The 13,790-nt window shown below is 56.3% G+C and overlaps 1 protein-coding gene across 1 annotated transcript in view; it reads left to right on the top strand.

Annotated features, from left to right (window-relative positions):
• PLXNA4 (plexin A4) overlaps window positions 1-13,790 on the top strand; it is a gene marked incomplete at its 5' end in the record, with an annotated part of 346,039 nt that overhangs the window by 307,111 nt on the left and 25,138 nt on the right. The window contains 4 exons of the mRNA XM_081102439.1: window positions 2,280-2,548; window positions 5,027-5,093; window positions 5,937-6,083; window positions 10,030-10,189. Coding sequence (XP_080958565.1) covers window positions 2,280-2,548; window positions 5,027-5,093; window positions 5,937-6,083; window positions 10,030-10,189 — 643 coding nt within the window. The remainder of the gene's footprint in view (window positions 1-2,279; window positions 2,549-5,026; window positions 5,094-5,936; window positions 6,084-10,029; window positions 10,190-13,790) is intronic.

Raw genomic sequence — 13,790 nt, 5'->3', positions numbered from 1 at the left:
CCGTGGGGAATGAGGGTTTGGCGAGGATGAACTTAGAGGGCCCTGGCCAGCACCATCCCCCCCTCCCCGCCCCCCAGCTCTGGCAACTTCCCATCTCTCCTGAGAACTTCCTTCCCACAGGGTCTTCCACATACCAGCACCGCAGCAAGGGCCATGACAATGGACTTGACTTGGGAACACGCGTGAGCTCCCAGCCGCCTGGCCGGTGGGAGCGGTGGATGCTGGCCGGCCTCCTGGACCTCAGGAGAGCGTTTCTCACAGGATCAGGGGTGGGCCCCTAGGGCTCTGCCACGGAAGGGGGCTTCTGGCTGACCAAAGGCAGGGCCTGGCTCGGACTAGTCTCTGCCTCCAGCCAGCACCTTGCCCTGAGCCCAGACCCAGGAGGCTCCCTCAATGAGCCGAGTGAATGTTCCAGCTCCACTTCTGCCACCTTTTTGGTCTTTGGGCAGCCGGGGCTTTCTGTGCCATCTCTCTGCCCCAGTTTGAAACCTCTAGGGTAAAGCAGGATAAGACTGTGTGTCAGGCGGACACTGCAGGCTTTTCACACCTCAGGACTTTCCCTGCTCCCAGGAGATGGCAGGACGTGGCGCCGACGCACATCCCGGTTCACAGCCTGGCTCTGACACTCCTCTCTCTCTGGGGATCTCAGGGAAGTCCCTTAGCCTCATGGGGCCCAGGGCAATACGGTCCTACCCTTATAGGGTGTGGTGTGGGGTCAATGGATCAGTATGCCATGCTCAGCATAGAGTGAGAGCCACAGACACATTAGCTGTGACACCTTCGCTTTGTCGATGAAGAAACTGGCTCTATTCGGGGCCCCACAACTGGTAAATGTCTGCAACAGAGTGGACCCCAGCTGACCAACTCTGAAACTGAGCCACACTGTCATGCTACATACATGACGATTCTTCCCAAAGACCTGAGGCATCTGAGCCATGGGTGAGACATGGCCCTCAAGATGTGGCCTGGATGGCGCCTCCGGCTCCCACCTCCTGCACCCCAGCCCTCAAGAGATGCCCTGCTCTGTGCTCTCAGGCGGCTTCCCCTCCAGGGCAGAGGCTGTGCCTTATGTTTCAGTAAACATCTTGTTCTAATGGGAGTATTTACACAGAGCTACGCACACGTGGTCCGAACAGGGCTCTGTTCCCCTGAGTGAGCACAGCCGTCCAGCCACCATGCAGATCACAGCCAGAATGTGCCTCCCCCCCACCCCAAGGATCCCTCGTGCCTCTTCCATCACAGCCACCCCCAGAAAAAACATTTCCTGCCACCATGGATTAATTTTATTTATTTTTTTTTAAATCTTTATCTAAACAGTATGATACAGTCTGCCCTCTTTGGGGTCTGACTCTTTTTCATCCAGAATCTGCAAGGTGCATCCTCGAGCTGTGCTATTGATGCCAGGCATCTGGCTATGCCCTCCCTTGTGCGTCTCACAGCGGCGTCTTCCCTGGCTGGTTCAGCCGCGGGCTCATGTTTGCTGAGTGGATGGTACACCCTTCAACCTTTGCATGGGTCTCCCAATGGACAGAAGATGCAGGCAGGAAGATAAAACCTTATTCCCTCCCCTTCCCCAGGATGAAGCAGGGTCTCGGGATGCTAGGTATCGATGCTAGAGTTAGGGAATGCCTGAGAGACTGTTGGGCTGAATCTTCCCATTCTTACAGGTTCATGAACTTGCCCCCACCCCCCCCCCCCAGAAGTAAAGGACTTGCCTGAGCTTGCACAGGGGGTGGTGTCAGAGCCCATGTGGAACCCGAAGTCCTAGCTGTGAGGCCACTGGCCTGCCAGTAGGACCCACGGGTCTGGAGATGGGCCAGCATTAGGTCAGCAAAGGCTCAGGCCCGTGAACCATCAGCCAGGGTGAAACCCACAGCAGCCCATGTCCCGGAGTTCCCACCAGGGCTGCGATGGTGGGCAGCTGTGGTGTGGGGTGCCTCCTCAACTCCACAGCACCGTCAGAGAAGAGCTGAGGCCGCTGAACGGGCAGATGCGGGTTCCTACCCCAGTGTCACCATTATTCAGTGATGTTCTCTCTGTGCTTCGCTTGGTTCATCTCTAGAGACAGTGACCCACACGTGGGCTGTGACGGAGGCTAAGTAGCTACCTGGCACAGTGCCTGGCACTAGATAGGGATGTGGCAGCATTAGCCAGGCTGCAGAGGGTAAGTGGTGGGGTGGGATGGTCAGCAGTGTGCACAGCCCATTCTGTGGGGGCCTGACCAGGCCCTGCCAGCCTCGCCCTCACAGGTGGCAGTCAGAACCCGGTCTGCTCTGCAGGTACCGGGCTACCGGCAGGAGCGCGTGGAGAAAGGCCTGAAGCTCTTTGCCCAGCTCATCAACAACAAGGTGTTCCTGCTGTCCTTCATCCGCACGCTCGAGTCTCAGCGCAGCTTCTCCATGCGTGACCGGGGCAACGTGGCCTCGCTCATCATGACGGTGCTGCAGAGCAAGCTGGAGTACGCCACCGACGTGCTGAAGCAGCTGCTGGCCGACCTCATCGACAAGAACCTGGAGAGCAAGAACCACCCCAAGCTGCTGCTTCGGAGGTGAGAGGCGGCCGCGGGTGGCCGGGGCGGCGCCGGTCAGAGGGTCCCTACCCCCACCCACCAGGCCTGGGCTTTGCCTGCCAAGGAGACCAGGGAAGAGCTCCCAGAAGGAGTAGCCAAGTCCTCCAAGGTCAGAGACCGACTTGCTCAAAGGCTGGGTGCATCCCACACTTTCCTTAAAGAACCTGCCCATCATGAAACTGGCCACGGCCCAACTGCTCACCTGGTTGTGTTTCATCTGCCCCTATATCTGCTCTCCATCATTCTCTCTCTGCCCTTTTGCTTCCCTGATTTTGCCCCTTTTTACTGGAATTCTTTTCTTGTGGGATCTTTAGAGGTCATTTTCCATCCCCTGGCTTTGTCCAAATCAGAACTTGAATTAGGAGCGATACCCTCAAGGCCGCTCTGGGAACCCACCCCACCATCTCAAGATGGGAGGTTTGAGCCCCGAGCCACTCACACTGCTATCTATCTGCTTGTGATCACTATGAGCCACACGTGACTATTTAAATCCAAATTAATTAAAAGTAAGTAAAATTAAATATCACCCGAGAGCTATTGGAGATGCAGCCAGCATCCCAGGTCCCTTCCCACACTCGGTGGGGCAGAGTCTGCATTCCGACGAGACACCGAGGTGATCTGAATGCGTATTAACGTTTGAGAAGTGTGGCCCAGCCCATGTGTGAATTACAACCCTTCATCGGCAACTTGTCTGATGCATCGCAGCAAGGATTTCCTGGCACCTGTTCTAGGCTCTGCACAGTCCGGGGTCCACCACTCACATGACTGGTGCCTCATCCTGGACCCTTGAAACCCCAGTTGTCACATGTGAATTGGTAGCCAGGTCCTGTGGCTTCCACCTTACAGGAGTTAGACCCTCTGACTCTATCCACGCTGCCATTGGCACTTTCCATGCACTCGAAGGCCTTTTCTCCTTTAGGCTGTTATTCCAGTGTCTTTTGCCTTCCCGTAGAATCTACGGAGTAGACAGAGGACCCACGTCCGGTCCTCCGCTTGGACCACCATTTACCGGCTGCCTCCCGTCCTTGTTCTTGGTCTAGGACAGGACCTCCTGCTTGGTCCCGTGCATAGAGGTGGCTTTCAGAGCGCTGACCCCAGGCTTTCTCGGATGCAGTGGGCCTTGGCCTGCGCAGCTGCAAAGGTTGCTACACACAGGAGCAGCCACACAGCTTTGGCAACCGCACGGTGGATCACTTGGATTTTTGTTTTGCTTCCACCACGCAGCTCCCCACCGGCATAATGCTGGGGCAGCCAGGCCTGCCAGAGCTCCTGGGGACATTTCCGGGTGTGGTCTTGCTCTGTGCCTGTGTCTCCTGCTCTCGTTTTCTGCTCGCTCTCTCTCAGATGCCCTCTCTCCCCTCTGCCTGCCTTCGCCGCCTTTCTTCTTCTTGCCCTTGGCTGCCCCACTCCTTTCAACAGTCTTACTTCTTTTCTCCTCTCACCTTCATTGTGTGCCGACAACTGCCCAGCTGCCTTGGGATTTTAGTTATTAGTATCTTCAGGCGCCTTGCGACTTTCAAATCTATGTAGCCATGCCTGGATGGGCTGGTTTCTCTTTGGAGCTGGCCACACATGCTTAGTGCAAGGTTGAGTGTAGTTTGTTTTCTCTAAGTGGATGCAACCAGAAGTGGCCTTTGGCCAGTAACATTGCTGCTGTGTCTTCACTTCCAAAGTAAAAGAATAAATGGACTTGGGTAGAGGCATGAAAGATGCAAGTTAGACTCAAGAAGGAACTTTCTATCATTGTACATGAAACACCAGAAGGGTTCCCAGAGGGAGTTCCAAAGAGCATGGAAGCCTTTGAAAGGGGACCATTCTGGCATCTCTTGGGAAGAGCGAGGCACAAGCTGCTGACAGCTCTGTGTCCAGCTTAGGTGAAGGGTCAGTCCAATCTGGCCTTTTTGCCAGCACCCACTGCTCCTGCCAACTTCCTTTCTGTCGTCTGCCAAATTAGAAACTCCCAGGTTTTTTGTTTTTCTTTTCTCACCCAAATGAACTATAAAGCTCTCTAAGGCCCAATGTGATCCCTACGAGCCGCATGTGATTTATAAAATCTAAATTATTAAAGGTAAATAAAATGCAAATTCAGCTCCTCAGATGCTCTGGCTGCATTTCAACTGCCCTGTAGGCATATGCCTGGTGGCTACTGGGCAGCAGAGAGAGCGTTTTCATCATCCCAGACAGTGCCCAGCACTGCTAACCTGTTCCCACCAAAACCCGCCAGGAATCCGGGCCCAGAGGAGTGTCTCCCAGCCTCGCAGGCAGAGCTTGTCGTATCGCTACGGGGTGTCTAGGAGTCCGTGGACTCGGTATTCTTTAGGATCTCGGGATTTGATCCAAGAACCTTAAGCAGCAAGACCCATGCAGACTTCTTCCCCTGCCTCCCCAGTCCTGGGGTCTGACCGGCTGCTTCTGTCTTTGTCTTCCCCTGCTGGTCCGCTCGGTGGCGGGTGACAGGACTGAGTCAGTGGCCGAGAAGATGTTGACCAATTGGTTCACCTTCCTGCTCTACAAGTTCCTCAAGGTACGCTTGGCTGTGGGGGTATCTCTGGCCTTGCCCCCGTTTCCCCACCAGCCTGGGCACCAACCTGCCTCCTCCCCAGCCTGCCCCATTTCCCTCACGGCCCCCAAGTCTATACCCCCAGGGGCCTGACTGTTAGTACCCCAAAGAAACACAGTTCCCCTCGTCACTGAGGGAACAGGCTCCTGACATGTCGGAGGCAGCCTCGCAGTCAGTCCCAGCTCGAGGGACAGGTCCCGCAGGCTGCTTCTCCGGGGCGAGCGGAGATGAGCTTCTGAGAGGTCCATGCAGGAGCCATTCAGCTAAAAACAATTCACCCCCACTTCCCTGCTTTCCCTCTTCCTCTCCCTCCTGCTTCTCCCAGCCCCAGACTGGCTGAGGCCGAGAAGGGTCCCAGGCAGGTACAGCAGCTGCCTTGCCGGCACATAAGTGACGGCGGGCCTGCGATTTGGAAGAGCTGCCCGACATCCAATTACTGACTTGTTTGCTAAGGAGGTCATAGCACTGAGGACTGACCTCGGTCTGAAGATGGGGCTGCAGAGAAAGTGGGTGGAGTGAGATGGGGCAAAGGACCAGAGAGGGGGTGAGAGGCAGGAAGAGAAGAAGAGCTGCAGGACGGTGGCGGGACAGGGCAGATGGGAGAGGACAATGTGGGCAAAGGAGCCCAGGGAGACGTACCTCTGAAGGCGGGAGTTGAAAACCCAAGAGTAAAGCAGGTGGGAGCAGGAGGAGAGAAGCGAACCAGAGGAGCAGTCAGCAGCCCTCTGGAGAGGCAGGGGCCGTGGGAGCCTGGCCCCGCTCACCTGTGGTCCAGCGGCCGCCCAGCATGGTTGTTCTCCTCACCAGGAGTGTGCCGGGGAGCCTCTCTTCTCGCTCTTCTGCGCCATCAAACAGCAGATGGAGAAGGGGCCCATCGATGCCATCACGGGTGAGGCCCGCTACTCCCTGAGTGAGGACAAGCTCATCCGCCAGCAGATCGACTACAAAACCCTGGTAAGCCAGCCCCGCAGCCTTTCCCCTGGGCCCTGGGCAGCGGGCTTTGGTCTGCCCAGCCCCTGCCCAACAGAGGGGACGGGGGAAATGCTGAAAAGCCACCTCTCCAGGTTTGCTCACTGCAAAAGGCCAGCCAGCTGCTCCTCCTGTGCCGGTCACCCCAGATGTCCTCTGTGCTACCACTCTGGGGCACCTGGATCGGGGACCAGTAGCTCAGACACACCTGAGTAACACTCCAGCAAAGTCTAGTGCGCTCCCGGGCCAGTGCCCTGAACCGTGGAGTCCTGAGCCCCTGCCAGCTGCTGTCTGACTGACCCCCCTGAAGGAACGCTTTCTTTCTCACCCATTCTCCCAGCAAGGAGAGTGGACACCTCCACGCAGAGAGCAGGTGGGGGCACGAAGGAGCGGAACCCGGGAAGAGTTCCCCGTGGTTCCGAGGCCCACCTGTGCCCACTGGTTCAAGTCAAATCCGACGTGCCCCGAGATGTGGAACATGAGGCCAGGAGAGCCTAGTGGTGGAGGTGTTGTCCAGGGAAGGTGGGGATGCCCTCCGTGGAGGTTAGACCCCACCTCCTGACAGAGACCTCGGAGACAGCAAAGCTCAGCTTGTAGGAGCCCGGGGCTTGGAAACAGGCAGACCGAGTTTGGAGCCCTGACTCCGCTTCAGACTAGCAGGGTGGTTTGGGTTCATCTTAGTCTCAATCTCTCCAAGTCTGTGTTTCTTTATCTGAAAAAAAAAATGGGGTAATACTAGACCCTGCTAAAGCAGAGAGGACAATAGTATGCAGCCCTGAAGTTGTGCAGAGGATGGAATGGGACAGAAGGGGGAGGCGCTGAGCCCGGGGCAAATGCTCCCTGCCGCCTTGGCTCGCTGCCACCAAGCCTGACCGCTGGCTGCCCGCTCCCTCCAGGCCAGGGAGCCCTCTCTCAGGCATTTTAGGAAAGAGTTGTGATCTCCCACCAGGTCTTCCGTAGGAAATGGGGCAGGAAGTGGAAAGGGGCTGAGAAAATAAGAAAAATGTCAGGGTGACCAAGAAGGAAAGACAGAGAACAGAAGATTTAACATGCACTGTGGGGGGATGGGGCACCTGGCAGGCCAGCCTGGGCATGGCAGAGCCAGGCGTGAGGGTCGGCGAGCCAGGGAGAGTCCCAGACACAGAGGCCAGCTGGGGGGACTGTCCCTGCTGCTCTGAACGAAGCCGTTCCTGCTGTCTGAGAGTGATGTGACCGTGATGCACCTGTTACTCCATCTTCAGAGGCCCTGGGAAGCCCAACAGCATCCCACAGACTCGCCAGGATTGGCTCAGTTGCTAAGCATTAAAGAGGTAGTGTGGGGCCAGGGCCCCTGCTTCCTGCAGGCCTGGTCTGCTCTGGAGAAGAGCGTTCGAGGCTCCTATTAAAATGGGAAAGGGGAAAAATCCTTCCAAAAACAGAGACTTGAAGAGACTTCTTAATGAGCCGGAACTACTATTGAAACATCTCTGCTGGATCTCTCCCCCTTCACTCCCTTCCTTTCCCATCTCATCAGTGGCTCCCCAATATTGCATCCAACACAGTGAGCTGTAAGAATGCCCTGTGCCCAAACCACAGGGTCCTTCTACTCCATAGGTTAAGGTATCGTTAGCACAGCTGGCTCAGGCTCGCTTACACAGCACGTGGGGAAGTCGGAGGGGGTCAGGGAAGAGCATCCAGGAAGGTGGAAACGCTGGGAAGAGGCTCTGTGAGGAATGGGGGAAGAAATTACAATTATTTTGCCCAGAGAAGAAATTTGGCTGCAGGGAGACTTAACAGCCACCTTTAGGCCTGTAAACGGAAACTCCCACGCACAGAAGTGGGAGTAGCCCCAAGGCTGGTGAGGACCGGAAGGGAAGAAAGTGTTAGACAGCAGCACACAGGGCTGACTGAGTCTCCAAGAGAAAGGGGTCGCAAGAAGACAGGAGGTCGTGGGATTCGGCAGTGACTGGGGGAGCCCAGGGTGCTTTGGGCCAACTGATGGTGACCCTGTTCTTGGCAGAAGGGATAACCACAAAGAATGAGACAGCTGCTGATTGGCTTGGGGACGTACTGCTTTATATCAGCTGCCCCTCTTCAGTGCTGAGTGATTGATTGTATTGATACTAGAACTTAGACTAGGGCCCTGCTGCTGGGAGTGCCCATCTGCATCCCCTGGGAGCCTGCTAGATGCTCACTTGGGAGCCTGCTAGATGCTCACCCAAGAGCCTGCTACAATGCAGAATTTCAAGCCCCATTCTAGACCTCCGGAATCAGAGTCTGCATTTTAACAAAAACCCTCACCCAGCAGAAAAAACACACCATTAAGTTTGCTCAGAAACTAGCCAAGGGTCATGGGAGCGGCGGTGGGAAGGAAACTTCTGGCTGGAGCTGTGGCTTGGCCGGTGGCTGGGAATCCTGTCCCTCGGTGGGGCCACTGCTGCTTCTCTGCCTGCCCTGAGCTCCATGGAGCTCTCCCAGGGCCCCCATGAGCCCTGGGCAAGTGGAAACGTCAGGAGATCATGCCCAGGCGACAGCCTCTCCTCTCCGTCTCTTGGCGGAGGAGGCCCAGAACAGGCTGCATTGCTGCCCGGGGCAGGCCCGGAACACAGGACAGCAGGGAGGCCAGGGCACGGAGCAGCAGGCTGTGCTTGGCCGCTGAGGGGGCAGGGGGGGTCCAGAGGCTTTTAAAGGACAGAGCGGCTGGCGAGGGCACTCAGAGCTGCACATGGTTCAGAGTTCCTTCCACCATTGTTCTCCGTTTAGGACATTTTGAGAATGAGAGTTTTGGTTTTACAGATTTAGGAGTTTTTTCTTCTTCTTAATGGAATAAGCATGTTTCTATTTGAGCTCATAGCAGTCTGGTTGCTAATGAAAGGCAGGCATCCAGGGGCCAGGGTTCTGACTGCCACCACATGGAGTGAGGGTGAGGGCATGAGGGGGTGAGGGGGGGAAGGTCGTTGTCTGAGTCTGCAAACCAGACGTGCAGTTGGGAAATGGTTGGGGTGGCGGGTGCGGTGAGAGGTCAGAGGAGAAGCACAGGGGCTCGGGCAGCAGGGTTGGAGGGAGGGTACAGGTGCCCAGAGTGGCATGGCCACTGGACAGCCCCTGTGCCCCACAGCATGCGCCCGCTCCACTGTGGTCCCCCAGGATCCCCACAGCCTCAGCCATGCAGAGCGAGCCTCTGGAAACAGCAAAGGAAGAAAGGCCTTTGGAAACATCCCAGAAGTTTTTAAAGGAAAAGATACAGTTTGGTGCTTTAAGCAGAGTCTTCGCTTTTCTGACTAGTTCCAAAAGGAGAGGGTGAGGTCCTGAGCCAGGGTAGCCTCTCCCCCTCACACAAGGTTTCAGGGGTCTCGGGTGGCCTGAACCTGAAATGTTTTATGAGCCCCAAACCCTCATAAACCCGAAGCTTATGAAAACTTGAGAGAAAGGCACCAGACCCACATTAGTGTGAGTGTGTGTGAGAGGGAGGACAAGGAAGACAGACTGACACACACAGATGGGGAGGGGGGGGGTTCAGTGGTGGGTGAGAGTCTGGGTGTGCACTTGAGAAGGTACCTCTGCGTGTCTGTGTGTGTGTGTGTGTGTGTGTGTGTGTGTGTGTGTGTGTGGAGAGAGAGCATGCATGCATGCATTAGTGTCCAATCTCATGCAGATTTCCCCTCACTGCCTCCTTCTACTTGGACATGGTTCTCTCTGGAAAAAAAATCAGGATTGTTCAGTGTGCAGCCCTACTCCTGCAATGACCCTGAAGTCACTGCGCCTTCCTGCTGCTCATAGGACTAGAAGGGCAGAGGGCTTGGTGGGGACACAGTTGGGCCGGGCTCTCCCCAGCCCCCTCCGGTCCAGCCCGCAGAGGGGGAGCTGGTCAGGCCAGGGGCCCGGGATGCTGCAGGGACCCTCCAAGCTCTTCCTGCTGCCCACCCCACGTGGTTCTCTCCCCCTCCCCCAGGTCCTGAGCTGTGTCAACCCAGACAACGCCAACAGCCCTGAGGTCCCAGTGAAGATCCTCAACTGTGACACCATCACTCAGGTCAAGGAGAAGATTCTGGATGCCATCTTCAAGAACGTGCCCTGCTCCCACCGGCCCAAGGCTGCAGATATGGACCTGGGTGAGTGGCGGCCCACCCAGGGCTGTCCTGTGAGCAGTTGGAAGCACCTCTTACTCGATGGTGGAGCCAGGGTTCAGGGAGAAGGCTCACACGGCCCCTGGGGGCCCAGGGTATCTCCTTCATGGCCACTTAGTGAGCAGTAAGCAGAGAAGGGCTGCAGTCTGCTGCTGTCTGACAGCCTGGGGGGTCTTTTGAGTAGCTGAGGGTGGACCTGGAGGTATCCTATCTGTAGTGCGGAGGTTTTAGTCTGAGTCTGTGTGGTTCAAGGTCTTGCCACTGCCTTTGTTGTGCCCCCAGGCTCTGCCCTTCCCTCTGTTCCGGGCCTGTGCTTTTTGCTGACTACCTGAGGCGTGAGGGATCTGGGTCAGCGATGGAGGGAGGAGGGAAGAATAGAGGAGAATGAGCTCTGGCACCTACGGGGGAGCAGGGTGACATTGTATTTGAATGTTCCACGAATAGATCGCATAGCCTATATAAACAAGGGCGCGCCACGTAGGGCCAGCTGTACTTAGACCCAGTTATGAACTGCCTGCCTGTTTAGTACGCTTTCTTCCTGGGAAATCCTAGCAGGGAGCCCCAGGCTCCAAAGAGACCCGTGCTGAGAGAGGCGGTGTGGCTCCTGGGTCAGCATCAGACACACCTGACGTGGAGTCCTGGAGCTGCCGAGTTCCAGCTGTGTGACCTTGGTCAAGTTACTTAACCTTTCTGTGCCTCCGTCTTCTTGCCCATAAAGTGGAGATAATAGTACCTGCCTCGGGATGCGTGAAAAGCCTCTGAGTGCAGTGCCGGCCGCAGTCAGTGTTGGCTGCTGCTAGGGCTGCGTGTGAGGATAATACTAGTGAGGCAATGGTGCGTGTCTGCTTGTTGATCCTGGCCCCGGACAGGAGGGCTTCTGTGTGTCTGTGCTATGTCTGGGGAACCGTGGCAACATAGGGGTGGGAGGACCTCCAGAGGCCGCTAATCCATCCGTCTGGCCTCTAAGCTGGCGTCAGCTAAGCCATCCGAGACACATGGGCATCTGCGCTATTTTCTAAAACCCACAGCAAATCCTCACCCTTTCCCACTGCAGTGCCCCACCCAAATGCTGGTGCCTAAAGACGCAGGACCGGGAAGTTCTGCTAACTCGCCTCAATTCTTACTGCTTCGCTGAGCCCCTCTCCTCTTGCTGGGCTCCTGGCAGGGTGTGTCGGGTCCTGTGCCCAGAGCTCTGATGCCCGGGGAGAGAGACTGGGCAAGCGTGTGCTCTCCTTCACTTGGGAGGTGTCTCTGTGAATGTTGTTTCTGGAGGAAAGGAAGGAAGGAAGGAAGGAAGGAAGGAAGGAAGGAAGGGAGGGAGGGAGGGAGGGAGGGAGGGAGGGAGGGAGGGAGGAAGGAAGGAAGGAAGGAAGGAAAGAAGGAAGGATGGAAGGATGGAAGGAAGGGAGGAATGAAGGAAAGAAGGAAGGAAGGAAGGAAGGAAGGAAGGAAGGAAGGAAGGAAGGAAGAAAAGAAGGAAGGGACACATATGTAATACCCTTTGTAATACTTTAAGCAATAAAAAAAAAAAATTAAATAAATAAATAAATAAATAAAAAAGAAGGAAGGATGGAAGGAAGGAAGGGAAGGGAAAGAAAGGGAAGGGAAGGGAGGGAGGAGGGAAGGGAAGGGAAAGAAAGGGAAGGGAAGGGAGGGAGGGAGGAAGGAAGGAAGGAAGGAAGGAAGGAAGGAAGGAAGGAAATGTAAGAGTTGGGGGGAGGGGGGAGTGTGTCCACATGTGTCCTGGGGCACTGGTCCCTAGAGTCAGATTAGACATTTGTGTCCACATGCGGGTGACTCTATTGGAATGAAGATCCCATGATGGATGACGTGAAGGGCCTATTACAGGAGCCGTGGGAGAGAAAATGGTCACTGACAAGGGGGACCCTGTGTTCCCCATCCCCAAGCAATTAATTCAGTGGCTGCTCCATGATGGGTTTCCCAGGTAGCACCCAGCATTCCGTTAGCTTTTCTGTGGGAGCCACGGCAGGGGCCACCCTTGGCTTCTCAGTGCCCCTCTCTGCAACCTGGGTGGGAGGGTAATCCTGACATAGTGAGGCCAGTGCAGAGCTGCTGGGAACTTCATGCTGGGGGGTGAGTTTGGAGCAGTGAGGTGGTGCTGGACCCCAGAGGCCCTCCTGCGTGTGGTGCTGACAGAACCCTGTGCTCTGGTGCTTGGGGATGGGGGCCTCCCCACGCAGGTGGGCGCCAGGTGTGTGTGTCAGCCTCCGCCTGCCGCATCGAGACAGCTTCCGCACGGGAACGCTTCTCCCTTCCCAGCGCAGGGCAGGTGGGTGGGGAGGAACACACGCATCCCATCCTGTCGTGGCTCAAACACCTGCTGGATCTCAGGAGGGATGGGGCCAGCATCCTTCGGCATCAGCTAAGGCTCAAGCTCAGGGCCCCTCTGGAAGCAGATCCGGGGGCCACCACTTCTGCACCAGTTGGTTTCCTGGGGAGAGACCCCTTCATGGCTGGTAGATGCTGCTCAGGACTACGCCTCCCCGCCCTGTTAGCTTTAGAAAATTGCTTCCTTCAAAGGCCTGGGGGTGCGGGCCCCGCAAAGCAGATGGTTAATGGGAAGATCTCGGCTTCCCACAGCCACAGTGGGAAAAACCTGCAGTGGAGGTGGCCGCTCCAGCTCAGCCAGGACCCTCCTGCCGGCCACCTTAGATGCGGGCAGACTGAGCCTGCGTGCAGCCAGGACCTGCCTGAGGGTTGCACCTCTGCAGCTAGAGGCTGCTCAGGCAGGGGGAAGCTGCCTGCTTCATAGGGGGCCAGGCCTCCTGGGTCCCAGTGCTCACGACAGTGCTCACACCTCAGGCACCAAGAGAATAAAGTGCCACCTCCTGTCGCAGGTGCTGGGGGAGGACCCAGGGCCAGCCTGGGGGACAAGCCTCCACAGCATGGACAGATGAAGGGAGGAGGCCAAAGAAGAGCCTTCGCAGAAAGGGGGTCATGGTCATGCTGAATCCTAGCCACGGCCGCATGATGGGTGCTCCTCTGAGAAAAAGTCCTTTCTTCTGTTAAATCCCCTCTCTCTGGCCCTCTTTCTGCCACAGCCAGATCATGTAATAACGAAAGCTGGGCCCCTCAGAGACCCAGATCCTTCTTCTGCACAAAGACTCAGCCTCCAGACCCCCAGGGGGAGAGCAGGCAAGGAGAGTGGTTTCCATTCTGTAGGTGAAAGTGCTTTGAAAGCTAAAAGCAATTTACAAATGTAAGGTGTGATTGTTGTAAAAAAGTAATCTATGCCAAAGGAATGCATAGCAGGCAGACAGGGAGGGGACTGGCTCAGCCACATGGGCTGGGCAGAGGCAAGGCAGCCAAGCGTCCCCCATCTTCATTCTCCCCAGACCTCCTCCTCCCATAGCTGAGGGCATTGGGCAAAGACTGCCTTCCCCGCCTGAGATCAGCCCCCTTCAAGGCAAGAGCACCTGTCCCAGGTCAGCTCAGAAGGAAGCAAGGGCATTTTAAATTACTCAGATAATTGTCCCAAGTAACTCCAGTCCTAACACCCTCCCCCTGCCTTCCCCCATCTCTGTGGCTCCCGGCCTGGCCTAGCCCCTCAGTCCTGATGCTTTTA

This window comes from Myotis nattereri, assembly GCF_964212035.1.
Source record: "Myotis nattereri genome assembly, chromosome: 11".
Lineage (NCBI taxonomy): Eukaryota > Metazoa > Chordata > Mammalia > Chiroptera > Vespertilionidae > Myotis > Myotis nattereri.
Note: the sequence above shows the minus strand (reverse complement) of the source record. Positions and strands in the feature narration are given on the sequence as shown.